General features: G+C 37.9%; 6 protein-coding genes across 6 annotated transcripts; 3 read left to right on the top strand and 3 right to left on the bottom strand.

Annotated features, from left to right (window-relative positions):
• Positions 1-1,864: 1,864 nt before the first annotated feature.
• Positions 1,865-3,713, bottom strand: ALG6_1 (Glucosyltransferase-like protein; the record flags this gene model as incomplete). The annotated part of the gene is made up of 2 exons (XM_066119366.1): positions 1,865-3,399; positions 3,482-3,713. 2 exons carry the CDS (start codon positions 3,711-3,713, stop codon positions 1,865-1,867), a joined length of 1,767 nt encoding a protein of 588 aa, XP_065975158.1.
• A 205-nt stretch (positions 3,714-3,918) lies between these two features.
• Positions 3,919-5,698, top strand: J3458_008734 (uncharacterized protein). The gene is made up of 2 exons (XM_007817479.2): positions 3,919-5,336; positions 5,390-5,698. The coding sequence occupies exons 1-2, from the start codon at positions 4,161-4,163 to the stop codon at positions 5,522-5,524; spliced, it is 1,311 nt and encodes a 436-aa protein (XP_007815670.2). The 5' UTR covers positions 3,919-4,160; the 3' UTR covers positions 5,525-5,698.
• Positions 5,699-10,343: 4,645 nt separating this feature from the next.
• On the bottom strand, positions 10,344-10,851 carry J3458_008733 (uncharacterized protein; the record flags this gene model as incomplete). The annotated part of the gene is made up of 2 exons (XM_007817489.1): positions 10,344-10,465; positions 10,539-10,851. The coding sequence occupies 2 exons, from the start codon at positions 10,849-10,851 to the stop codon at positions 10,344-10,346; spliced, it is 435 nt and encodes a 144-aa protein (XP_007815680.1).
• An 8,261-nt stretch (positions 10,852-19,112) lies between these two features.
• Positions 19,113-20,482, top strand: FMP32_1 (Protein fmp32, mitochondrial). Its single transcript, XM_066119365.1, has 2 exons — positions 19,113-19,672; positions 19,734-20,482. The coding sequence occupies exons 1-2, from the start codon at positions 19,329-19,331 to the stop codon at positions 20,161-20,163; spliced, it is 774 nt and encodes a 257-aa protein (XP_065975157.1). The 5' UTR covers positions 19,113-19,328; the 3' UTR covers positions 20,164-20,482.
• Positions 20,483-20,938: 456 nt separating this feature from the next.
• J3458_008731 (uncharacterized protein) lies at positions 20,939-22,192 on the top strand (the record flags this gene model as incomplete). Its single annotated transcript, XM_007817487.2, has 4 exons — positions 20,939-20,982; positions 21,079-21,293; positions 21,359-21,762; positions 21,851-22,192. The coding sequence occupies 4 exons, from the start codon at positions 20,939-20,941 to the stop codon at positions 22,190-22,192; spliced, it is 1,005 nt and encodes a 334-aa protein (XP_007815678.2).
• A 124-nt stretch (positions 22,193-22,316) lies between these two features.
• On the bottom strand, positions 22,317-24,486 carry SAH1_1 (S-adenosyl-L-homocysteine hydrolase). The gene is made up of 2 exons (XM_007817486.2): positions 23,335-24,486; positions 22,317-23,265 (listed from the first exon to the last, which is right to left on the bottom strand). The coding sequence occupies exons 1-2, from the start codon at positions 24,233-24,235 to the stop codon at positions 22,817-22,819; spliced, it is 1,350 nt and encodes a 449-aa protein (XP_007815677.2). The 5' UTR covers positions 24,236-24,486; the 3' UTR covers positions 22,317-22,816.
• Positions 24,487-25,294: the final 808 nt, after the last annotated feature.

Below are 25,294 nucleotides of genomic sequence, written 5' to 3'. Positions count from 1 at the left end.
ACCATGGGGGAGGCAACTCATCAGCCTTCCCTTTGTTACTGGCCCTAGTCGTGAGGAAGCTCAGACCAGCAGTCAGCAACAAAGCCGGAAACGGCAAGTCGACTAGCCTCGTTTCGAGACGTCTTAATTCCCGCGTGCGCGCTTGATCAGCCAGAACGGATACATGTGCGTGCTAATGCAACGGGCGCAAGCGGCACGGTGCATGGCATGAACCCGCGTGGAGAAGGACCCGGGGGGGAGGGAAGTGGGCTTTTGCATTGGTTTGCAGCCAAGGCTACGCAGATGGATCGTGAGGTGCCGGATGAGGGTTTTCGAGGTCCCATTTCGAGACGAGGGGGCTGGGCTGGTTGCGCCGGGGGACATGTCTGGTGCTGATGGGATGCTGTTACGGGGTCTCAGGTACGGACAGAAGGGGGAAAGGAGAACGGCGATGGGCGACATGACCAGACTCGCGCAATCATACCGAGAGCCTCGTGACTATGGAAGCCTGATATACCATGTCGACAAGTATTGATATCACCGTAGGCCGTGTGCTCCACGACAGCCTCGTCCTCAGTTTCGTCACACCACCACGGACAAGCTCACACGCTTGACATTGCGAACCAACAAGCAATATAGTACTGCCCCCCCTCGGTGCTATTACGCCGGCCGCGCTCCGAATCGTCCAAACTCCCATGCTTCAAACCCCCACGAACTCTCGCGGCCGCCCCCCCGGGCCGGCGCATGGCCAAGATCAAATGTTTCATCCTGCAACCAGCAACAAAGGCCTGCTGTGGAACAATCCTCACATCTTCAAACTAGGCAAACACATTGGCACTCGCGGGAGGGGGGCTCTAGACAATCTGGCAACAAGAAACGCAGAAGCTCACGTTCTCAAACGTCGCTGAAGCCGAAGCCAAGGTCGGGGTTGCGCATGCCTCATCCGCCGCCACTGTGGACATGCGTCCCTAAAAATACAAGAACTCGTGCCTCTATGCCTCTTCGTCTCTGTAAAGGAAACAATGCGCGTCCCACATCGTCCAGACAGCCGCCAAAGCTGCGAGTACTTTATCTTGCGTGAGCCTCGCCCGCGCCCAGATCACCCACGGGTCCCAGAACCGACAGCCCGGTTACGGGGGAAACCCGTGGGAGCAATTGCAGGGATATCAATTAATGGCCCCAAGTAGGAAGCAATCAAAGAAAGGGAATCGGATAGAGACGGGGACAAGTCTGGCAAGTGCGGAAATGGGAGCATGTCTAGGCGTGGGAAGGAAACTCGTCGTAGGCGAAGCGCCGTCTTCATGTGGTCATGGTTGGTCGTCGAGCTTCTTTGTCTGGCGAGCCGAGTGCAGATTATTTTCCAAGGTCCTTGAGGGATGCAGACAAAGAAGATTATTCCATCTGAGCGTACGTCCTCGTGCCTGAGCCATCAAATTTGACACGCTGGAACTCGAAGCGAAAGGAACGTAAGCGATTAGCCTGGATCGCGGACGAGACAGAGTGTTTGTAGACTCGGCTACAATTGTTGTAGTGGCTGAATCTGCTTCACGCGGCGGAAGACTAGGTGGTTTAAAATATCACATGCATCCTGTGAATCACCGGTGCTTGCGAGGCCTTTTTGCTTGCAGGTCCCCGGATGGGCAAATCTTGTGCGTTGCGCGCTGAAGTTTGAAAGACAATCGCAACCAACACTTGACGAGACGAAAGTGTGGGGGCGAAGTTGTCTTTGCTAGCTCTCCAAGACCAAGCTAGTGTAGTATTCTATAACACATCATTAGCATCTCACCAGTTTTTTGCGCACAATTTGACAGGCAATGGCTACCATCCCGTATTCTATTGTCTCACCTACCCTATCCTCTATATGGTATTCATAGTGCAGCAAATTTCACTGCGTCTTCGTCTTTGGCGACTTCCATGCCACAAGGCCACTGTCTACCAGCAACTTCCAGAAACACCACAAATAACACAGCATGAAACCAGCACAACCGAGGCCGACATTGGCCACCACCCATAGATCCGGCTTATCAGCAGGAGGAGGCACAATGGCGTTGACGACATGCCAAACGCCCATGAAAATATAGAAACAAGCATGAATAGTGGCAACTGCCCACTGCTTGGATGCAGGCCCGGCCTCCATGAACGGAGCGGTCCAGCATGTCGGGGGCAGCCCTACAAGGTATGCCCACAACAGCGTCAACACAGTGTATGGAACGGCGAGATCTACCCTGCTGAGCAATGGGAACATAGTCCAAGCCCCGAGAAGGTTAGCGAACCCAACCCATGATCGCGTGTCGCCACTGAGTCCCTGTTTCCCGGCTAGCAGCAGAGTCATTGGCATCAAAGGAAGGAGGACACTCTTCTCATGGACTTGGTAGCTGAACAAGAAAAATCCCCAGGCAGTGGCAGCAAACGCTGACGGCAGCAGCTTCTTATCTGGTCGGATAAAGAGGACCAGGTTCGGGGGGATAATGGACAGGAGCGTGGCACCGAGAGCCGCCTTCTGCAACAGGTCGGAGGGAAGGTTGCGAAGTTTCACGACGACATTCATAGCGCACCAGAAGTTGGCCACTTTGTCCTCGAATAATCCTCTGGAGAAGGGGAAGATACGGTGGACCATCTGAATCATTTGCACTAATATAGCATAAAGAGCAGAGCGGGTATCGAGATATTGGGCAAAAAAAGGGAACAGTGGAAGCGGTGGCGGTGGTCCGTCCACATCAGGTCGTGAGTCGATTCCTCGGTGCCTATCGTACAGTGTGCCGATAATCAGGGGTAGGACCAGAACTGCAAACGAGGCAATCGTAGCCAGTCCAATGCCAATTAGCCGCACCATGTTGATTCTTGGCTGGACACATTTGCCCAAGAGGTAGGCGAATACGGAGAATGCGTAATAGAGTGCCATTTGTTTGAAGCCAAGCGCGGCCACAAAAAAGACGGCGGCCCATTTGTATCTTTCAGCCAACATGCTGTTAATGCTGGAGAGGACAAGACCTAGCATGACTGTATTGTATTGAAAATGAATATGGTCAACTAGGATCGTGGCGGGCTGCATTAAAATAGCAACGAGGGCGACGGAACTGGTCCAGGTAGCCACGCCACTTAGTCTGCTGTATCGTCGAGCAAAGACCACAGCGGCGGGGATGTAAATGAGATACTCGGAGATAATGACGGTTGCTCTCATGAAAATCTTCAGGTTTGGGTCGTCGGAGCCTCGAGAGGTAAAGAGTGCGAACCAAGCAGGCTCAATCAAGCCTCCAATCTTGCCCATAAGCCAGCTGTGGTATGCCGTAAGAGGCGGATAATCGAGCCCCCACCATTGTAGGTCGTGGAAATACCACTGTGAGATGGGAAGATGCGTTGTCACCTCCATCCAGTGTCGTTGCGCTTCATAGTCACCGAACATGGGAGGGCGTTGGAAGCCTACGCAGGACCAGAAGTGTTGTTAGCCTTAGTTTCGTACCATTGCTGGTTCAATCACGCAGTTTGTATTGCGTCGGCTCACCAGAATACCCCCAGAGTCCTGCGGCCCATCGAAACAAGCCAGCAACCATCAAAATCACCGGCAACACCTCCCATTGCGTAGATGACGTCCGGGCCGGCCACATAAACGCCGCCAGGGGGAAGGACGGGGCTCGAACCAAAGCTTCAGATCTCGCCCGGGCAGGCTTGTCGCTGCCATTGCCCTGCTTGAGCTTGCGCCTGGGCTTGTGAGGTGAAGGACTTGCCCCTGCCATGGTGACGGCGACGGCGCAGACGGGGTCAATGAGGGACGGCGCTCGTGATGCTCATCTGGAGAAGGGGTGGTGGTTGGTGCACGATGAATGTGGCTTCATAGACGAGGTGACCGGGTTTATGATTGATGTGGGTGGAGCTCGCGCCTTGGTCTGGCAAAATGTCTGGTCTGGTTGGATCCGGTCTTCTGGTCAAGCTGTACACAGCAAAAATGTCCGGTGCTTCTAGAAGCAGCTCAAGCTCAAAACGACAGACGTCGTAATGCGCATAGTGCGAGCTGCTCTCCCAGAAACAGTGCAACTCGCATCAATCCAGAGAGGCCAAGACTTTGCATTCCCACCGCACGAACAGTCGACCCTCTGCCTCGCCTTCGCTCTCGATGTTGTCTGAATTTCCGAGCCTCAATAACCACCGGCAGGGGGTCCCTCCATAAATCTGCCTCGCCCAAAATGCCCTTTCCCTTTGTTCTCCCCACGACATCCTCATTCTCTTTCTCCTCGTGTTTCAGCTGTGATTCACACCCATCGCTGCCATTGACCGCCAGTGGCCAACGAGGGGTAGTGAGAGATGCCCTGAAGAAGCACAAACGATCGCCGCCGAATGCACGCATCGGAAGTCTAGCCGCCGTCGTCTCCAGCATCGACGGGTATCTGCCGTATCTGCTCGCCGTGGACGCTGGTGTGAGCTCGCAGTGCTTGGACGCTGGTGAAGTCATAAGCGTTGTCTTGAAGACGGCGCCATCCATCAGCTGGAGACCAACATTGTCTGGCGATATTGTTCCCGGTAGAGAAAGGCCCCGTGTAAAGATCACCTCGTTGGAGTATGAAATCTTTTTTGTCTTGTCTTCGCTGGCATATGCGTATACCTTGACAGCCCGGTCGACGTTGCAGCCGTTGTACATCACCACGACGAGTTTCTTGGGCGCTAAAGAGAGGACGACTGCCATCACGGCGGCTACAAAGTACCTACTTGACGCCGCGTCAATCTACGACTACCTCTCTTTGCGGAGCGAGCAAATCTCCAGCACGGCACCATGCGTGGATGTTGCGCCTACTACGGCAAGGGCGCTGTCGTCGCTAGCTCTAGCAGAAGCGACACTGCTAGCCGTGCTCAAGGATGATCCGTATCCGGCAGCGGTAGCCCAGGATCGTAACAAGACGGATAAGGAGTGGATGTTTAAGGCCCCCGATATTCCCAAAGTGCGAGCCCATCTTTTCGCTCGCCTTTGTCTCGCCGCGTCTGAGCATGCAGCCAAGGCCTCCTCACTGCTACAATCTGCAGGCTCTGGTACCAACAGGGTGAACCCAGTGCTTCTGAAATACTTGGAAGACCTTCGTCGCACAAGTAGAGCAAAGGCTTGCAGATTTTTCGGCATTGACGCCGAGCTAGGTGGGCAGACTGCCGAAGGCATTGGCTGGCTGCGGGTTGGTCTTCAGGAATTAGGTATCGAGGCCAAGGAGGCGAAAAAGGGCTTCAGTTTGAGCAGGTTAAAGAAGGATATAAGTGAAAAGCGAGAGGACCGTCGTGTAGAAAGGGAGACGGATTGGGGCTCGGATGCAGGTAGGCTTGAGGAGACGAGGATCATTGAGTTGCTTGACGAAAAGTGGAACAAGATCAATGACACTGTGAGTATGCCACGAAAATGGTTTCATTATTCGCGAGCTAACTTGTTCCCTAGATGAACACAAAGGCCATCCCGCCAGTCAGCACTCTCCTGCCTAAAATGCCTTCTGGCCGAGAGATTCATACCGTCAAACCATATCAACCGCCCACGCTGGATCGAGATGTTTTGGAAGCCATGCGGTCACTATAAAATATTATAGAAAAAAACGAATTTAGTAGCTTTTAAAGATGCTAGCTTAACTACGTAAGAATAGGCTAATTTAAATACTTTAATAAGTATTTTAGAGATTTTTAATTGGCCTATAACATAATTATAAAGCTAATCTTATAATACTATAAGTTTAGTATGTTTTTTTCTAATAAGAATTTATACTTTACTTTAAGATATATTAAAAGATTAAAAAAGTTAGCTTAAAAATGTAAGTTTTATAATATTTATAATATTTATAATTTTATTTTAAATTACTAACTATTTTATAATTAAATACTTATAATCTATTAGCTAAGGTCTTTATTTTAGCTTTAGAAAAAGGCTTATATAAATTAAATTACTATTTTCCTAAGAATATTAATAGTAATTATAATTTTTAGAAGCCTTATTTATTTGCTATTATATTAGACCCTAGGCTTAATTTACAATCAATTAAAAATCAATTAAGTATTAATTCTAATACTATTAATTAACTATTAAAAGACTTAAAAGCCGAATATAAAGAGTAAGTTATAATTTATTATATATAATATATATTTTAAATTTCTTAATAACTAATTATATAATAGAACCTATTACGAATATATAAAAGACCCTAAAAATAAAGTAATTTCTTATATAGAATTAGAAGAAATTTCTTCTAATTCTAAAAAATCAACTAAAAATACGAATAATACTTGAATTAAAGTTAATTTATAATAACTAGCTAATTTAGCTTCTTATAATAATATTAGGCTTTAAAAAAAGCCTAGCTTATTTAATAACTTATTTTTAAAGCAAAAAACTAAAGCTATTAAAAAAACTAGAAAAAATGAGATTTCTAGTTATTTAAAGCTTAATTTTAAAGAAGATACGGTATTTTTAATCTTTTATAATCTTTTATAATATTATTTATACATTTATAATTATAAGCTAACTTTAAATAGTAAGATATATTTATTTAGTGGGTTAATTCCACTAAATCTTTCCTAATTCTTTCTATAATAGCTTAAAAATATTTAGCTATTCTAGCTACTTTAGGAGCTATAAAAGGGAATTTTAACTAGGGAACTAATATTATTACTAAGCGAAGAACTGCTTTATTACATGAAAATATTTGAATTATTTTATTATTAAAAAACTAGGTTAAAAATAAGAATAAAAGGGTGGAAAATAAGAGATATTATAATTTATTTTTATATTCTAGTGGAAATTTAAAAGAAAAAGAAGAAGAAGAGGAAGAAGAAGAGGAAGAAGAAGATTAAAATAAAGTTTTAACTAATTCTAATAAAAATAAGGATATTTTTAAGTTTAATTATATAGATATTAGTAAGAATATAGAAGAAGAAGAAGAGGAGGAAAATATTTATAATTCTAATACTTAATTTAATATTAAAAGGGTTTTTTTTATTATTATTTTTTATTTTATGTAAAAGAGTAAAATTTTAGCTTTATAAAAGTTTAAAAAGTAATATTTAAAGTTAACTATATAAAGAGTTATTTAAATTTATATTTTATATAAATTTATATTTAATATTTTTATATTTAAGTTATAGGGTAATAAGTTAAATCTCTTTTCTTATAAAATATTTATATGTAAATAATAGGATTTTTTTCCTTTATTAAATTAAGTAAATTTTAATTATAATTATAATATAAAATAATATTTACTTACCTAATATAAATCCCTTAAATTTCCCTTATACTTTCTCTTATTTTTATATTTTTATTAGTTTTTTAATCCCTATTTTTAGCTTATTTAAGCTAGCTAATCCCTGCTTACTAATACTAATATTAGTAAGTAAATTTAGCTTTATTTTAGCTTACTAATTATATTAGCTAATAATAGCTTATAAATTAATTAACACTATATATTACACTAATTTTTAAAATGTAATGTAGTGTAGTAAAACTACACTATACTACACTACACTAAAATTCACTAAAAACTACAAAACTACACTACTTCTAATGCTCTGGCTATAGGGCTTATTTAATAACCTAAAAAGCCCTTTAAGGCATTTAAAAATAAGCTCTTAAGATAATAGCCCACGTAAAAATTAGCTATCTTATTAGATATAACTTAACTAATATCTTTCACATATAAATTCTATTAAAATTAAAAGTTAAATAGGTTAAAGATATAACCTTTAATAAAAAAACCTTCTATTAAGGCTAAATTTATTAAATTCAACTATAAAAGCTATAATAGCTTAAATTTTTAACCTATATTAAGTCTAATAATAATAGTAATACTAATAAAATACGATTTATTATTAAAGTTAACACTTAAGGCCTTTAAGCTAGTTAAAAAGAAAGTTAATTATTTAAATTTAATATTTTTAAAGACCTTAAATGTAATACAAGCGGCCCTTATTAAGACCTTTTAACGCTAGCTTTATTAAAGCCTTTTAATTAATTTAAAGGGCCTTAATAGTTATAATAAATTTCTAATAGGGCTCTTAGTAGCTTTTATAATAGCTTTTTAATTAAATAGCTTAAAAGGCTATATAAAAGAAGCCTATTACCTAAACCTTAATATTAAAAAGAGCTATAAAAGTACTCTTATAAGCTTAAATTTAAAAAGGCTACTTAAGCTAAATATAATACCTTAATTAATTAAGAGACCTTTTAACCTATTTAACCTAATTAAATAAAATAGCTATATTACCCGTTATTATTAATATAAGTGTTTAAATATAAATACGATAAATATAAATTTATTAATAAATTTAAGGCCTATTTATACGTATAAGATAACCTTTAACTACCTAATAATAAGGAGACCTATACTATAACCTTAACTAGAAGGTTATTTTAAACCCTAATAGCTATTATAGCTAAATTTAACCTTAAAGCTAGGTAGCTTAACGCGGTAAACGCTTTTATAAATAGCCTAATTAACGAAGAAGTTTACGTTAAATTTCCTAAAGGCTTTAAAAGGCCCGATTAAATAATAAGGCTACTATAAGCCCTATATAAGCTATAAAGGTTAGCCTTATTATAGTAATAGTCCCTTAGTAAAACCTTTAAGCTACTAGGTTTAACACCTTATTTAAAAGACCCTTATATCTTTAATAGCCTAATATTAATAGTCTTTTTTTACGTTAATAATATCGTCTTTTTATACTATTAAGTAGCTTTTAAAGCCGTTAATTAAATGATTTAAAAGCTTAAATTAACCTATAATATAAAGGATCTTAGTAAGCTATAATAGTTTTTAGGTATTTAAATCCTTTAAGATAAGGCTACTTATAAGCTTTAGCTATATTAGAATTTTTATATTAAAAAACTAGCTATAAAATTTAATATCCCTAAAAAAGACAGCTTTAAAGAAAGTCTAATACCTGGAAATCAGTTAAAATCTAATTTAAGTATTATAACTATTAATTAAATTCATTAATATTAGTAAATAATTAGCTCTATTAATTATATTACGGTTATTAAAAGACCTAATATAGCTAAACTAGTAGTTAAGCTAGTTAAATTTCTCTTTAACCCGTTAAAAATCTACTAATAGGTCGCTAATTAAGTTATTAAATACCTATATTTAACGTAATACCTAGTAATTAAATTTAATAAAAGTCCTAATAACTTAAAGCTTTAAATAGCTTTTAATACCGCCTTTATAAACGACTAATAAACCGAAAAGTTATTATAAGACTTAATAATTTAATTATTTAATAGACCTATTAATTAAATAGCTAATAAGTAAAATATAATTATAATATTATCTATTAAAGCTAAATTATTAGCTTTTATACATATAATTAAAGAGACTATTATAATATTAAGGCTTTTTTAATAGCTAAACCTATAATTAAATTATTTAAAGCCTATAATATAATATAATAATTTATAGATAATTTAGCTTATTAATAGTAATCTTTTAAGGCTTAAAATTACTCTTTATTATATTAATATTTATAATAGCTAGATTTAATAAGCCTATTAATAAGAGACCTTTAATATTAAATTCGTTTAAAGTATTAATAATTTAATTAATAGATTAATAAAGATTCTAATAAGCTAATAATTTAACCGCTTTATTAAGTAATTAAAGCTTATTAATATTATTAGCATTATTAAAAGGGCTTAAATTAACTAATTTAACTTACCCTAATAGCTATTAATAGCTTTAACAGCTAACTATTAACCTAATCTATAAGAGTATATTAACGCTAAAGGCCCCTTTTAATAGAAAATAGCTGCTATTTATTAGGGACCCTAATAAGCTCTAAAACGCCTTAAATAGCTGCTTTTTAATTATACGAAAAGCCTTAAAAGAAGGCTCGCGCTACCACTCTATTAAAGCTGAACCTTTAATAGCTAGATACCGTAAAACCCCTTAAATTAATTACTTTTTAGGTGACCTATTAAATAACCTTAATATCTATAAATAAGGCCCTGTTTTCCGTACCTAGATAGCTTCAATCAAGGACAATTCCACTATTCAATCTGCTTTCATAGCTGTCAACGTGATACATAATAAGTTTTTTAGCCTGTCTAGCAACAGCCAACATATACTAATAAGAAGGGCATCTACATATGTACCCCTCAGTGCTGCCTAGCTGCGCACGATGGCGCGTTTCTGGCGTACAGCTTTGCTACATGTTGGCCCTAATATCCGATAGGAGTCGCATCAAGACCTCACGTCCTCCATGTCCGTCGACGGCTAATCGTCTCGGCCGTACTCCATGCCCGCCTCTTCATCGTCTGCATATTATCCCATCAACCTGCAGCGGCGACGAAAGACAGTCTGGTACACGATGGATTCCATCCAGTACAAGAGAACCTTTGAGGCGGCTTTCTCACCCCATCAAGTCTCGAAGACTGGAACCATGATGCCACGGAGGATTTTGAGATTTTCGTCGATATAGTACTCCTCCTGGAGGATCTTCATGGTGAGAGACTCTGCGTCAGTCTCACCGCCGTCGACAGCTGGTTCAATGGCGCCAATCAGCCAAAAAGCAGCTCCCTGTTTTCACCCGCTTTTAAAAGAAATATTACTTACATATATCAAGGCGCCGTAAGAGGGTATCTATCAGACAGCCAAGGAGAGCCGCCACGACATCTCGCAAGGCTGGCTTACGCTGCAGGCGATAGTCCAGAGACGATGGGCCTGTCTCATCAGCTTCGAACTCTCGTGCCCACTTGTTGAAATAGGCCTGTTGGCACTGCAGCTGCAGTTGCTGAAAGTCAATGTAATGTTCGCATGCAGTCGAGCCACCTAGGCATTTTCTGAATAACTCGTCGCAGGCTATAGTCTTGTCTCTCAACAGAGTCTCAAGGTGGACCTTGGGAACTGGAGGCGTGGTTTCGCACATATTCGACACGACGATGCTATAGTCACACTTCTATCTTGCTTCATCAAGATGAGATGCATAAATTAATATTATACCTTGTCCTTGTCGAAACCGGATGAATTGCCTTTATATAGACTTCTTGGCAACGCCTCCTAGCCAATTGAAGTAAGTGGGCGCCTTTGTCCTCACCACTGGTCCACTGGCCTAATTTCCTAATTTCACGTCTCTCCTTTATGAATGTCCCTAGAGCCGCGCAATCCTTTCATTAGACCAGTCTTTTTGTCATGGGCTGTTCACTTGTTCGAATTTCAGTGAATCGCTTAAAGGCTTCGAGACTACGCACGGCAAATTTCTCTGGGCAGGCCATTCCTGCCATCTTGAACCCGTGAAGTTGCATTAAGGCGGTACCACTACTTACGTTTTTGGCCGTTTCTGTGATTGTATTTTCTCGGAATTGTTTGACGTCAAAGAGCGGTAGTTATCGACAACTCTCTAGATTGGGATGACATCTCCATTTCTAAACGACGCAATATATTCTTAGCATAACATCCAGAATGGCTCGCGGTAAGTAGTTGGAAAGTTCCAGGAAGCCAACAAAGAAGTCTGTCAACATTGAACTCATACAGAGAATCCTAGGCCGGAGTCGCATTTTAACGAAGCTTGGGAAAATTATTCGCCGCCCGCTTTTAAGCGTTCACATCCCAGCTTCATCCACATTGTTCATTCAGTCCATGACAAATCTGCCTCTGGGTGATGGTGCTCAACGGGTTGCGTCCAGGGCCTTCACTTCAACAAAGACGCATGTGTGGACGACCTCAAGATCTAATTGTTACACAAACCACATGTAAACAATCACTATATGAGAAATATTCATGGCAATTCGTGACCGCATGCCTATTAATGATATACGGCCTAACAGAGAATCTTAAGCGTCTTTGACAAACCATGTAGAAATTGGAGTATAGGGTATGGGGTCAGCAGTCTCCACCTTTTCTTCGGGTTAAGGCACCCAGACCTCTAAATGTATTGTATTTTTTGTATTTTTTACTATACTGTATTGTAATGTATTGTATTATATTATAATATATTACAATACATTATAAGATAAGAATACTGTAACGGTGGCTTAGGTTCTAAGGCACAGTAGGTCTATTTCTTAGGAAGTAAGTTAAGTTAAATACTATAAAGTAGCTTTTTAAGTAGTATTATAATAAGGCTATTAAGAGTATAACTCTTAATAGTAAAACTATTACTTAAATTAATTAATAAAGATTTAAACTATTTAACTATAAGAATACCTTCTCCTTAAGTACTTATTTATCTCTTTATTATAATCTTAAATTAATTAGCTTAACTATTAATCTCTTTAAACCTTAATTAATTAGCTTAAGGTTTAATTAGTTTAATTCTCTTTAGTTAATATATTTAAACATTAACCTCTTTAATTACCTCTTAAGTTACGTAGCTAATTACATGCCCTTACCTTCTTCTTATACCTATAAGTTATACCTATTCTAGCTGGTATAATCCTATTCTATATCTTATATAGTATTATTTATAATATTATACCCCTTCTTTATTAGTCTTATTCTTAAAGCTATTAAAATAAGCTAGCTTAAATATTATACGTTTTCTTTCTTTTATTATTATATACTATTATATTAATTAATCGTATCTTAAAATAGCGGTTTAAAGCTTCGTTTACTTCTTCCCTTTACTAGAATAACCTTCTTTTTATAATAATTAATAATCTATCTTTATCCCTTATAAAGGCTTACACTTATTATACTTATATAAGATTTTCCTAATATAAAGCCTTTATTTCTAATTTAAGTTATTATATAAAGTATATAGTAAATAAGTAAGAGAATTATAATATTACGGGATTAACCCTTTAATAGCTTTATAGTATTACGAATTAATATTATAAGCTTAAAAGGGAGCTTAAAGAAGCTAAGAAGCGTACTTTAACTAAGAATTAAAAGGTCTTATATTTACGAAAATAAAAGAAATTATAGTTTAAGAAAATAATACGTGTAATTACGCGTAATATTAATAACATTAAAGAGTTAAAACGTATAAAACGTAAGAAAGTAAAATAGCTTTAAAAGACTATAAGAGTTCTTTTTACTTCTTTTAAGAATTTAAATCCTATTTTAGTTTATTCCTTAAATATTAAATTTAATATTAAGTTATTAAGTAATACTTAAAAGATTAATTAAGATACGTTTCTTAGGAATAAAACTATTTAAGTAACGTTAAGTAATTTATAAGATTTTTAGCTAGTTTTTAGGTGTTTTTAAAGTTTAAATATCTCTTTTATTTAATAAGATAATAATAATTCTTTATACCTTCTTATACTTTAAGTATTCGTTTAACTTTATATTTATTAATATCTTTTATTATAATATTTATAATAATTATAGATTTATCTAGTACTTTCTTTAATAGTAATATATAAAATATAAAATAGATTCTTATTTTATTTAATAATAATAATTTATAGTTAATATTTAAGATTTTTCGTTTAATAAGAAATAGTTTAATCTTCTTTTAGTTAAGTTTATTACTAGGTTACTTAATTTTAATATTTTTATAAATAAGGTATACTTTATATCTCTCCTTTAAGATTAACGCTAGTAATCTCTTTTTATTCGCGTAGTATTTTATTTAGTTCTATAAAAATATTTATTTCTATTATAAGTGTTTTTATATTTCTATTATAATTACTATATACGTTATAATTACTAGCGCGTTTACATTTTATATTACATATATTTTAATAATAGGGTTAAATTCGTAATTTACCCTAAATAGTAATATCTTTATATTATTAATCTTAAAGCTATTATAAGCCTATTATACTAGTAATAGCTATTCTACCTAATTATTCTATTAGTAGTTAATATAGCTTCGTAAATATTATTCAAGTATTTAATTTAAGATTTCTATTTATTTATTTAATTATAGGTGAAATGCTATTAATAAGCTTTATTTAATCTTTATAGTTTCTATAAGGCATTTCTAAAAGTTTAAGGTAAATAATTTATCGTAATTTAATATAAGCTTTATTAATAATTCGTGCTATATAATAACTATTTTAAAGAATATATACGCTAAGTCCTTAGTATTACTTAATTTCTTATATAAAATATAATAAGCGTATTTTATAAGTTTATTTATAATAACTAAAATACTATTATAAGTTACTTTTATTATAGGTTCTTTTAACTTTAATAGTTTAATAATAAAGTCTATTATAATAGTTTACTATACTCTTTTAAGTGGTAATATTAGTTATAATTCTCTATATAATACGTGTCACGCTAATTTTACTTTATTACACGTGTTACATTTCTTAATAACTTCTTATACTATTTTTCTGCTTTTTAAAAAGTTATATAATCTTTTTAACCTATTAATTATTTTCCCTATACCCTAATATTCATGTAATAGGTGCTCGTATATTTCCTTAATAAGCTATTCTTAAAGTGTATTAGAAATATACTATTATTTATTATATAAGAAGGTTTTACCTTTCTTAAATAAATACGTTTTCGTTTCTTAATTATTTAAATAACTATTATTATTAATATATAATATAATCTAATATATTTATATTTTATTTAGCTTAACTTACTATATTATATAAATTTCTTAGGTGCTTAATATAAGATTTTTATTCTTAATAGCGCGTAATAGAGGTGTATTACTTACTTACTTATTTAATTTTAAGTTCTCTTTTTAGCTAAGCGCGTTTACTCTTTTATTTTTAAATTCTTTATAGTATATAATCTTAAAGTTATAATTTATAAGGGTTTTATATTATTTAATCTATCGTTTATTTAAATCCTTTATAATTAAGAATAATATAAGATTTTTATAGTTAGTATAAACCTTAATTTAATACTTTACTCTTATAAGATAGTATTTTTATTCTTTAAAGCACTTAATAATAGCTATAAGTTCTTTATTATAAATCCTATAATTAAGTTTAAGTTTATAGAGTTTCTTTAAGAAGAATATAACTAGGTGTAATCTTCCTTAATTATCTTATTATTTAAGCTATTCGCCTAATATAAAGTTTAAGGCGTTGATTTTAAGCTTATAAGGTTTATTCTAATTAAGTGCTTTTAATATAGGTTTTAACGTAACTAAATCTTTTATCTTTTAAAATACTATAACTTTTAGTTTATTCTATTAAAAGCTAACTTCTTTCTTTATTAGATTTATAAGAGATTATAAAATATCTTTATATTCGCTTAAGAACTTATAATAAAAGTTTATAAATACTATAAATTCTTTAACTTCTTTTAGATTCTTTAATATAAGCTATTTCTTAATAGTTTTAATCTTATTTAAGCTTATTTATATTTCTTTATATATAAGTATATACCCTAAAAAGTATATAGTATTCTAGTAGAACTAGTATTTTAAGGCTTTAACTAAAAGTTTATTATTCTATAAAGTTTATAATACCTTATATATATATTATTTATATTTCTTAAGGGTATTTAAGTAAATAAGAATATTATTAAGGTATATAACTATAAACACTTTTAGTTATTTCTATAAGATTATATTAATTATTCTTTAAAAGGTTATTAATACGTTAATAAGCCTAAAAGGTATTACTAGATATTTATAGTATTCTCTATTAGTTTAAAATACTATTATTTACTCGTAGCTTTCTTTTATTTATATAAGGTTATAGGCTTCTTTTAAGTTAAGTATAATAAACTATTTAGCTTTTTTAACTTTATCTTTAATTTCTATTATAAGTAGTAACAGATATTAATTCTTAATTATAATCTTATTTAAGTATTAATAATTAATATATAATTATAGTTTCCTATTCTTCTTTAATACCTATAAGATTAGGTATTCTATTAAAAACTCTAATAGTCTTATATATCCCTTCTATAATATATCCTTTAAATACTCCTTAAGTGCTTTATTTTACTTAAGATTCTAAGAATAAATTTTATTAAACGTTAGTTTAATACTAGGCTAGAGTTTAATCTTATAATTCTAACGTAAATACTTTAATAGTTCTATTTTTAACTCTCTATTAAATAGCTTACTATACTTTAAGTATTTCTTAGAAATCTTTATTATCTTAGCTTTTAGCTCTCTAGTAATTATATATATTCCTAAAGGCCTATTATAGTTTAAATAAGATGCTTTTTATAAGCTACTCTTAGCTTTATAACTATATTCTAGTAAATTCTATTAAAGTTAGCCGATTCTTTAATTAACTTATAGATTACTTACTTATAATTAAGGTATCTTTAATATAATATTATATTTTAAGATTACTATAATATTTAATATAACCTAGTGTTTTATACCTTATATATTAATAAGAAGTTACATTACTTTTATATTAACTACTTCTTAGCTATACTTTATTATAGTTTCTTTTATGGTTATAAGTTAATAGGGCTTATCTTTAAGTGTTTAAGGTAATTATAATCTATTAATAAGATTTAATAAGATAAAATTTTCTTATACTTTACTATTAATTATTACCTAAATCTTTTATTTTATTATAATTATATTAATTATAAGGTATACTATACTACTAATATTTATAGTATATAAAGACCTATTAGATCTTCGTTAAGAAATTAGTTTTAATTATAATAATAGCTATTATTTTCTAATTTATTAATTCTATTCTTATATTATTCTTTAACGCGTTATTCTAGGCGCTATTATTAGCAGTTATCTTTTAACGTATTATTAAAGCTTTCTTAATAATTACTTAACCTATTATTTATATTAATTAAACTTAAGCTAAGCGAGTTACTTATAATTATATAATTCTCTTTCTTCTTATATTATAAGGTTATAGCTTAAGTAATATATATGTTATTCTTAGTATAATATAACTTTTTATTTAATATCTTTAAATTAATTTATTATAATTTTAATTATATTATAAGAGTTATTCTTCTTCCCTTTTATTCTTATAAAAACTATTTATTACCTTACTTACTATTAAGGTATATATAGTAATTATTATTATAATAAAAGGTTTAATTAAGAAGTTTATATTTAATTTTAGGTTTATTTTTCTTAATTAAATAATTCTCTTCTTCTTAAATCTATTCTAGTAAAGGTTTACTTTTTAATAAGAGTATCTAGTATTCCTAAAAGTTATTAGGTATTAGTTAGGTTTTAAATTCCTAATTTTTATTTAAACTAATATTATTTATTAATATAAAGCTTTCTTTATTACTTATTATACTAAGATTTCGCGTAGGTAAGTCTTTTTAATTTATAGTATAAAGCTTTTTACTTTTAAAAATTAGCTTTTATAGCTTTTTTAAAGCTTTATATTTATTTATAAAGTATTTAATCTTACTATAATTATAATAAGTTTTCCCCTTTTCTTATTTATAGCGTTAAGTTCTATAAGTTTAACGTAATACCCGTATACTATTAATATTTAACGTAGCTTATTACTATTAGGTTTATTAAACCTAGTTTATAATTTAAATTTTCTATAACTTTTTTTATAATATTACTTATATAAACAATTATTTACCTTAATAACTATTTTAATAAAGTTATTAAATAACTTAAAATAATCTTCTTAATAAATATTATTCTTTACTTTTTTTTTAAGTTCTTAATAGAAAACTTTTATTTTAGGTTTAATATTTTTATTAAGTTTTACTATAATACGTTTAAACTCCCTAATATAATAAGCTATAAATTTAATTTACTTAAGTTAAGTAAGTTATTATATAGCTTTCTTATACTTATTAGAATTTTTAAATATAATAAGAAGTTATTCTTTAAAGGTTTTATAATTAAAGAAAATATAAATAACTTTTACTTTAACTTTAACGCTATACTTAAGATATACGTAAAGGGTTAGCTTCTATTATTCTATTACTTTTCTAGTTAAGAGATTACTAATATAAAGAATTTATAACTTAAGTATTATATAAATTTTTTTATTAACTTATAAGTAAGCTTAAGCTTATATAAGAAAGTTTCTTATATTACCTTTATAATTATTATATAATTTAAGCTTAAGGAATTTTAGTATATTATTATTATTAATAAAGAATATAAGTATAAGGTTTTAAACTATTATAAGTTTCTCTTCTTATACCTTAAGTTTTTTATAGAGATTATTCTATTAATTAAAAAGCTATTAATTTTACTTCTTAAACTTAATAATCTTATTATAAAGGTACTTTATTATCTCCTTAAGGTTAATAGTCTTTTTACTTAAGGTAAATATCTTAAAAGTTATTATTACTTAAAGTTTTAAGGTAACTTATTAAATAAAATTAATTAAAATGTAATAATAGCTTAAGTTTTAAGGTATAATAGGTTTATTTCTTAAAAAGTAAGTTAAGTTAAATACTATAAAGTAGCTTTTTAAGTAATATTATAATAAGACTATTAAGAGTATAACTCTTAATAATAAGACTATTACTTAAATTAATTAATAAAGATTTAAATTATTTAATTATAAAAATACCTTCTCCTTAAGTACTTATTTATCTCTTTATAATAATCTTAAATTAATTAGCTTAACTATTAATCTCTTTAAACCTTAATTAATTAACTTAAGGTTTAATTAATTTAATTCTTCTTAATTAATATATTTAAATATTAACCTCTTTAATTACCTCTTAGGTTACGTAGCTAATCACGTGCCTTTACCTTCTTCTTATACCCACGAGTCGTGCCTATCCTAGCCGGTACGCTCCCGTCCCGTGTCTTATATAGTGTCGTTCGTAACAAATACCTATAAATGTATTATAAGGCTATAAAATATCTAATAATAGAAATAAATGCTTACATAAGCATATTATATATTAAAATAAAGCTAAAAATCACGTGATTTTAAATCTTCAAAAATTAACCTTAAAATGTGGATATTAAGCGAGATATTAAGCTTTAAAGTTATGTCTTAAAATAAAAAGTAAGTAAAGCGGGGCGAATTTTCAATTGCTTATAACTTTTTAATGCGGTAACTTATAATAGTAAGAAGTGGGGCATTTTAAAGAGCTAATTTAGCTCTTTTTAATGATATAAAATTTTCCCTTATAACCCTTATAATTAGCCTTATAATCTTAAGTTTGAAAAAATAGGGGTTTTTTTTTACTTATAATACATTTATAGGTATTTTAGTTATGTAATGTAATGTATTTAAATACAATACACGAAAATACAATACAATACAAAATACAATATATAATACACTTGTATTTACTATATTCGTAAGAGCTCTGACTTAGTCTTAGTCTTAGGCACCAGTGCAAAGCAATTGGACCCTGTTTACGAAGCACTCCGTGCGCGTTTACATAACACGCAGCCAATCATGAAACTCCCTCTTACCCTTCTTAGGCCGATACGTTCCGAACGCCGTTGAATTGCGTCCTACAGACTAACCTCTCATCCTTACAGCGACCAGCTTTTGGCAACAATCCAGGCTCTCTGAGCCACGAACCATAACCACGTCAGCCTTCATGGCCACCGAGATGCTGCCACGATTTCTACTGCCCCGGCTGAGCTGGAACGCACCACTCACTGCCTCACGCGCAACTCGGCCCTTTGCCGCGCTGCGAGCAGCCAGCACCACTCCGCCATGGCAGAGCTCCCTGACAAGCTTCGACGGCGAATCGTCACCTCGGCGTCGATTGCCGGCCAAGCACAGCCCAGTCCTCTCTCGTCTTTTCCACGCGACCGCCCAGCGACAGCGGGACCACCATTTCGACACCCTCAAATTCGTGAAGCAGTTACAAGGAGAGGGCTTCACAGAAGAGCAATCCGTCGCCATGATGAAAATGCTGAACGATGTCATTGAAGAAAGGTGAGCCGTGGACACACGCCGTGCCCGTAGATGCCGCAAATCCTGATACCAGCGCCGGCAGCATCCAAAACTTGACCCGCACAATGGTCCTCCGCGAAGACGCCGCCAAGGCAACGTACACTCAGAAAGTCGACTTTGCCAAGCTCCGCTCCGAGCTCCTCTCTGCGGACAGCACCGAGACCAACACTACGCGCAGCTCCCACGAGCGTCTCACCAACGACATTGCCAAGCTGAGCAGCCGGCTGCGCGACGAAATTTCGCGGACGCAGGCCAGCGTTCGGCTAGACTTGAACTTGGAGAAGGGCCGCATCCGCGAGGAAGCCGTGGGCCAGGAGCTCAAGATCAAGGAGACGGAGACCAAGATTGAGCAGGAGGTGGCGGCCTTGAGGGAGAAGCTGGAGCAGGTCAAGTTTCAGACGCTGCAGTGGCTGATGGGTGTTTGTACCGGTTTCGCGGCGCTGATGCTGGGTGCCTGGAGATTGCTCATGTAGGCGGCAACGGTGACGGGATTGCGAACGGTTTTATGCAAAAGATTGCCTTTGAGATGCTGAGAGAGTTGGCCGAGTTGGCTTCGGCGATGGGGTTTGAAAAAGATATAGACAGCGACGCGAGTTGAGTGCTGCGCCTTTGGCTGATGTACACGGCTGACCTGCACGCCCGCAGGCTTTTCATATGTTATTCAATAACGGTAGTGAAAGTAAGGCGAATCGAACAGGAACTGCAGTCTAGCAGTCGGCTGCGTTGAGATGTCTTCCGTGCACCTTGGCTCGGCACCTGGGAACTCGGCCACTGGAATGCCAGATATCCTACGCGTCAATCAGTTCATAGTACCTGCCACGGCCGCTGCCTGTAACGTCCTCGAGCCTTTGAAAAGCCCTTGCCAGAACAATCGATAGGTAAGTGTCACTACTCATCGCACTGATCCCGACGGCCACCCTATAAAGTCAATGTCGCCGCCACGCACCCTTTTGGGCAATGTTCCTGGCCTTCCTTCGCCGACCCCCGCCAATTGAACCAGACTGCATGCCAGGGACGAGCTACCCCGCCGATGACGGAGAGGGCGCGGGGCTCTGTCAAACAACGGCAGAAGAATCAATGCTTCAACCTCATGAAATATATTCGTATCTTATCTCCCGCCTTTCAACCCGATACTTCTCCCCGATCCGGAAGCCCACACTGATCAAACATCACCGTATTCAAGTAAAGCAAACATCCTCCAAAGCAATTGACCCAGCAACACCATCAACTCCTCCCCAACACCTCACCATGACAGACAAACCCAAGGTCCTCCTCCTCGGAGAAATCGAACAGTAAGCACGCCTCCCCTCCAATCCACTCCGACAAAATTCCTTTCTACATCTCCAATCGAAAGAAAGTCAAGCTAATCACCACCCCCTTTTCCCCAGCGCACACGCCGCATGGTCCCAAATCGCATCCATCGCCACCGTCCTCACCCCCAAAGCCACCAACCGGACAGCCTTCATCGCCGAATGCAGATCCGGCGCCTTCGACGGCGTCAGCGTCGCCTTCCGAACCTTTGACTCCTTCAACATAACAGGCAAGATTGACGACGAACTATGCGACGCGCTCCCCAAAACCCTCAAGTTCATGTGCCACAACGGTATTATCCCCCCCTTCAGAACCCAACCGACTCAACAACAAGCACCCCCTTCCTAACGTCCCCAGGCGCCGGCTACGACCAAGTCGACATCCCAGCATGCACAGCGCACTCGATCCGCGTGTCCAACACGCCCACGGCCGTCGACGACGCCACCGCCGACGTGACAATCTGGCTGCTCATCGGCGCGCTGCGCAACTTCCCCGTCGGCATGTCGGCCCTCCGCGCCGGCGACTGGCGCGGCAAGACGCCCCCCAAGCTGGGCCACGACCCGCAGGGCAAGGTCCTGGGCATCCTGGGCATGGGCGGCATCGGGCGGAACGTGGCGGCCAAGGCGCGCGCGTTCGGCATGAAGATTCGCTACCACAACCGCAACAGGCTGCCGGCGGACCTGGAAGACGGCGCAGAGTACGTCCCCTTTGAGAGGCTGTTGGCCGAGAGCGACGTCTTGAGCCTCAATCTTCCTCTGAACGTGAGTCTCTCTCTCCGAACCGCTTGACTACTCTTTTTTTTAATTCGCTCTTGGGTCGCGTTTGGGCACTGAAACAGACTTTTTGTAGCCTCACACTCGGCATACCATCTCCACCGACCAATTCGCCCTCATGAAGCCTGGCATTGTCATTGTGAACACGGCCCGCGGGGCAGTCATGGACGAGGACGCACTTGTCAAGGCCTTGGATTCCGGCAAAGTCGCCAGCGCGGGTCTAGACGTGTACGAGGAAGAGCCCAGGATTCACCCTGGTCTGATTGGCAATCCAGACGTGCTCCTTGTTCCGCACATGGGGACGTGGACAGTCGAGACGCAAACCAAGATGGAGGAGTGGACTATTAGCAATGTCAAGCTGGCACTTGAACGAGGCGCCCTAAAGAGCATCGTCCCCGAGCAGAAGGATATGGCGTAGAATCCGGATGTGATTGAATGTGGCGACAAAGGTGCTGGTCCCCCTCAGTCGGCGTGTACATATATTAGACCAAAAGACCCAATTAGATTACATATAGCTCATTTCACAGATGGGGCCATGATACTGCCATCTTGTTTAGCATACTAAGCCATCCTTGTGAGGCTTGCTGTTATTATTGACGAGACCAACTAACTTCTATTGGCCGCGGTTGACGGGCCTGTTTCCGCCAACACGCCTCGAATCCGAGACTTTTCCCTTCCGATACACATTTCCATCATATTGTTTTCTCTTAGGACCTCGCCATGGGGGGATATCATATCTAGCAAAAAGAGCCAACGCCATTTTGTTGAAAAAGCACATCTTTTTTTTGCCGCCTCCTGTCCGCCCAGCGAGATGAGTTCCCGTCTTCCTAATAAATAGGGATGAGGATCTCAGATAAGCAACAAATTTCATGAAACATGGAAAAAACAAACTGAAAAAATACCGTAACCCTCCCGACCTGTATGCCATGCAAGTTTATGCTGTTGAATCCACAATTTTGGCCCATTGCCGTGATTGAACAACGGGGCAAGTCGTTACACGTAGGAATCCAGTTGAAGGACCCTTGGGTATGAATACATTAAATTAGTAGCGGTAGATATCACCCTTGAAAGGACCCTCCACGGTGAGGCCAAGGTATTCAGCCTGGACCTTGGTGAGGGTGCTGAGCTCAGCCTGGACATGGTCGAGGTGGAGACGAGCGACCTCCTCGTCGAGGATCTTGGGCAGGACATAGACGCCAACATCGAGCTTGCCAGTCTTGGCAAACTCAACATACTTCTTGCCGAAAGCCTCGTCATTGGCCTTGTACAACATGATCTGGGCAAGGACTTGGTTGGTGAAGGAGCAAGACATGACGAAAGAAGAGTGGCCGGTAGCACAGCCAAGGTTGACGAGACGACCCTCGGCCAACAGGATGATGTGGCGGCCGTTCTTCATCAAGAAGCGGTCAACCTGGGGCTTGATGTTCTGCACAGAGGCAGCGTTGGCCTTCAACCAGGCAACGTCAATCTCAATATCGAAGTGACCAATATCTGAGAGGCATGTTAGTTAGTGGCGTTTACACATGCCAAAGGTAATTCGGGTCATGACATGGAACTTACTGCAGACAATGGCATCGTTGGGCATGGCCTCGAAGTGCTCGCCAGTCAGGATGTCACGGCAACCAGTGGTAGTGACAAAGATCTGACCAATCTTGGCGGCCTTCTCCATGGTGGTGACCTGGTAACCAGCCATGGCGGCCTGGAGGGCGTTGATGGGATCAATCTCGGTAACGAGGACACGGGCACCCATGCCGTGCAGGGCCATGGCACAGCCCTTGCCGACATCACCGAAACCGGCCACAACGGCGACCTTGCCAGCAATCATGACATCGGTAGCGCGCTTGATACCGTCAACAAGGGACTCACGGCAGCCGTACAAGTTGTCGAACTTGGACTTGGTGACGCTGTCGTTGACATTGATGGCGGGGACAAGCAGCTTGCCGCCCTTGAGCATGCGGTACAGGTGGTGGACACCAGTGGTGGTCTCCTCGGAGACACCATAGCAGCCCTTGAGCATCTCGGGGTACTTTGTGTGGACAAGGCTGGTCAAGTCACCACCGTCGTCGAGGATCAGGTTGAGCTTGGCACCATCCTTGAAGGCGAGGAGCTGCTGCTCGAGACACCAGTTGTACTCCTCCTCGGTCTCTCCCTTCCAGGCAAAGACAGGGACACCGGCAGCAGCAATGGCAGCAGCGGCGTGATCCTGAGTGCTGAAGATGTTGCAGCTGGTCCAGGTGACTTCGGCACCAAGAGCAGTCAGAGTCTCGATGAGGACAGCGGTCTGGATAGTCATGTGCAGGCAGCCTGCGATGCGGGCACCCTTGAGGGGCTGGTCTTGGGCGTACTTCTGACGGGTGGCCATGAGACCAGGCATCTCGTTCTCGGCGAGCTCGATCTCCTTGCGGCCAAAGGCGGCGAGAGACAGGTCAGCGACCTTGAAATTCTGAGCAGGAGCAGCCATTGTAGTGGTGAGGATTGTTGTGATGGATGGGAGGAAGAAGGGGAGATTTGGATGGAGGATAAAGAAGGAGGAGGAGGCGGAGAGAGAGAAGAGGAGAATATAAGTATGAGGTTTTTAGGTGGTGCTGACCCGACCAAACAGTTGAGCCGGTTCCTTCAAGGCCTTCAAGGTACGACGACGAGGGGCCGAACTCAGCCAAGCACTTGAGGAGGGTGGCGGGGCTTGGAGGGGTCGTCAGACCAGTTGAGCAGCTCCAGACATTTCAATGTTGGACCCTCGCCTGCACCAGTTGACAAGTGTGGCCACAGCCGGCCCGCTGGTTTGTCGGTATTGGGCGGTGTGCGCCGCTGCGCAACCCACCAGACGCCAGTAATGAGGGGCAGCCATTCATCAATGTTGAATTTTTTTTTATGAGGAAGCGGGGCAAAGCTCTCAAGTCTTGCCGTCGACTGCTCTGACGCGCTCTCCTGTGTCCCCGGCAACGACGCCATGAAGGGCCGATGAATGACACGGTTCCCCATACTATCTCAGTCGTCAATCTTCCAAATTTAGTTTTCATTTTAATATTTTTTTTTCCCGCATTGCTTGCATGTCAGGAGAATATTCCGGACAAGGCGTATCTCGATCGTGCTTGATTCTGCTGCCCCAGCCGCCCACCTCCGCCGGAAGCAGTGCGCCAATATACTCCGAGCTTTCCCCTCGCAAACAGCGGACATTCGCGGCTCCGTCAAGGTCGCCCGAGTTCCACAACCCCAGGACAGCCATCCTGCTACGTTGATGAGACTTAATCCGGCCCGGATACCACTATTTGCACCCTGTCACCTAGTGTGTGGCATTTTTTCGGTAGCTAGTTGTAGCGCATGGTTGCCCAGTCCTGACTTTGCTAATCGCTGGTCTTGACACGGAATGCTCAAGTATTATTAATGAGGCTCTTGGCCCATTTGCATCTCCAGCCACCTATAACCTGTGGCTTGCGGCGACCTGGTCCCAGAGCCCTCTGTCCGAGATGTTGATTCAATGTCAGTGAGATACTGTGCCTGCAGACAGAAGAATAAGGCT

The sequence above is a fragment of the Metarhizium acridum genome (assembly GCF_019434415.1).
Source record: "Metarhizium acridum strain ARSEF 324 chromosome Unknown scaffold_141, whole genome shotgun sequence".
Classification (NCBI taxonomy): Eukaryota; Fungi; Ascomycota; class Sordariomycetes; order Hypocreales; family Clavicipitaceae; genus Metarhizium; species Metarhizium acridum.
This window is presented reverse-complemented; position numbering and strand designations above follow the sequence as displayed.

Coding starts and splice junctions, on each gene's coding strand:
- FMP32_1 (XM_066119365.1), top strand. CDS start 19,329: ATGGCCACCGAGATGCTGCCACGATTTCTACTGCCCCGGCTGAGCTGG. Junction 19,673..19,733: donor AACGATGTCATTGAAGAAAG/GTGAGCCGTGGA, acceptor CAGCGCCGGCAG/CATCCAAAACTTGACCCGCA.
- SAH1_1 (XM_007817486.2), bottom strand. CDS start 24,235: ATGGCTGCTCCTGCTCAGAATTTCAAGGTCGCTGACCTGTCTCTCGCC. Junction 23,266..23,334: donor CAACGATGCCATTGTCTGCA/GTAAGTTCCATG, acceptor CATGCCTCTCAG/ATATTGGTCACTTCGATATT.
- J3458_008734 (XM_007817479.2), top strand. CDS start 4,161: ATGCCCTTTCCCTTTGTTCTCCCCACGACATCCTCATTCTCTTTCTCC. Junction 5,337..5,389: donor GGAACAAGATCAATGACACT/GTGAGTATGCCA, acceptor CTTGTTCCCTAG/ATGAACACAAAGGCCATCCC.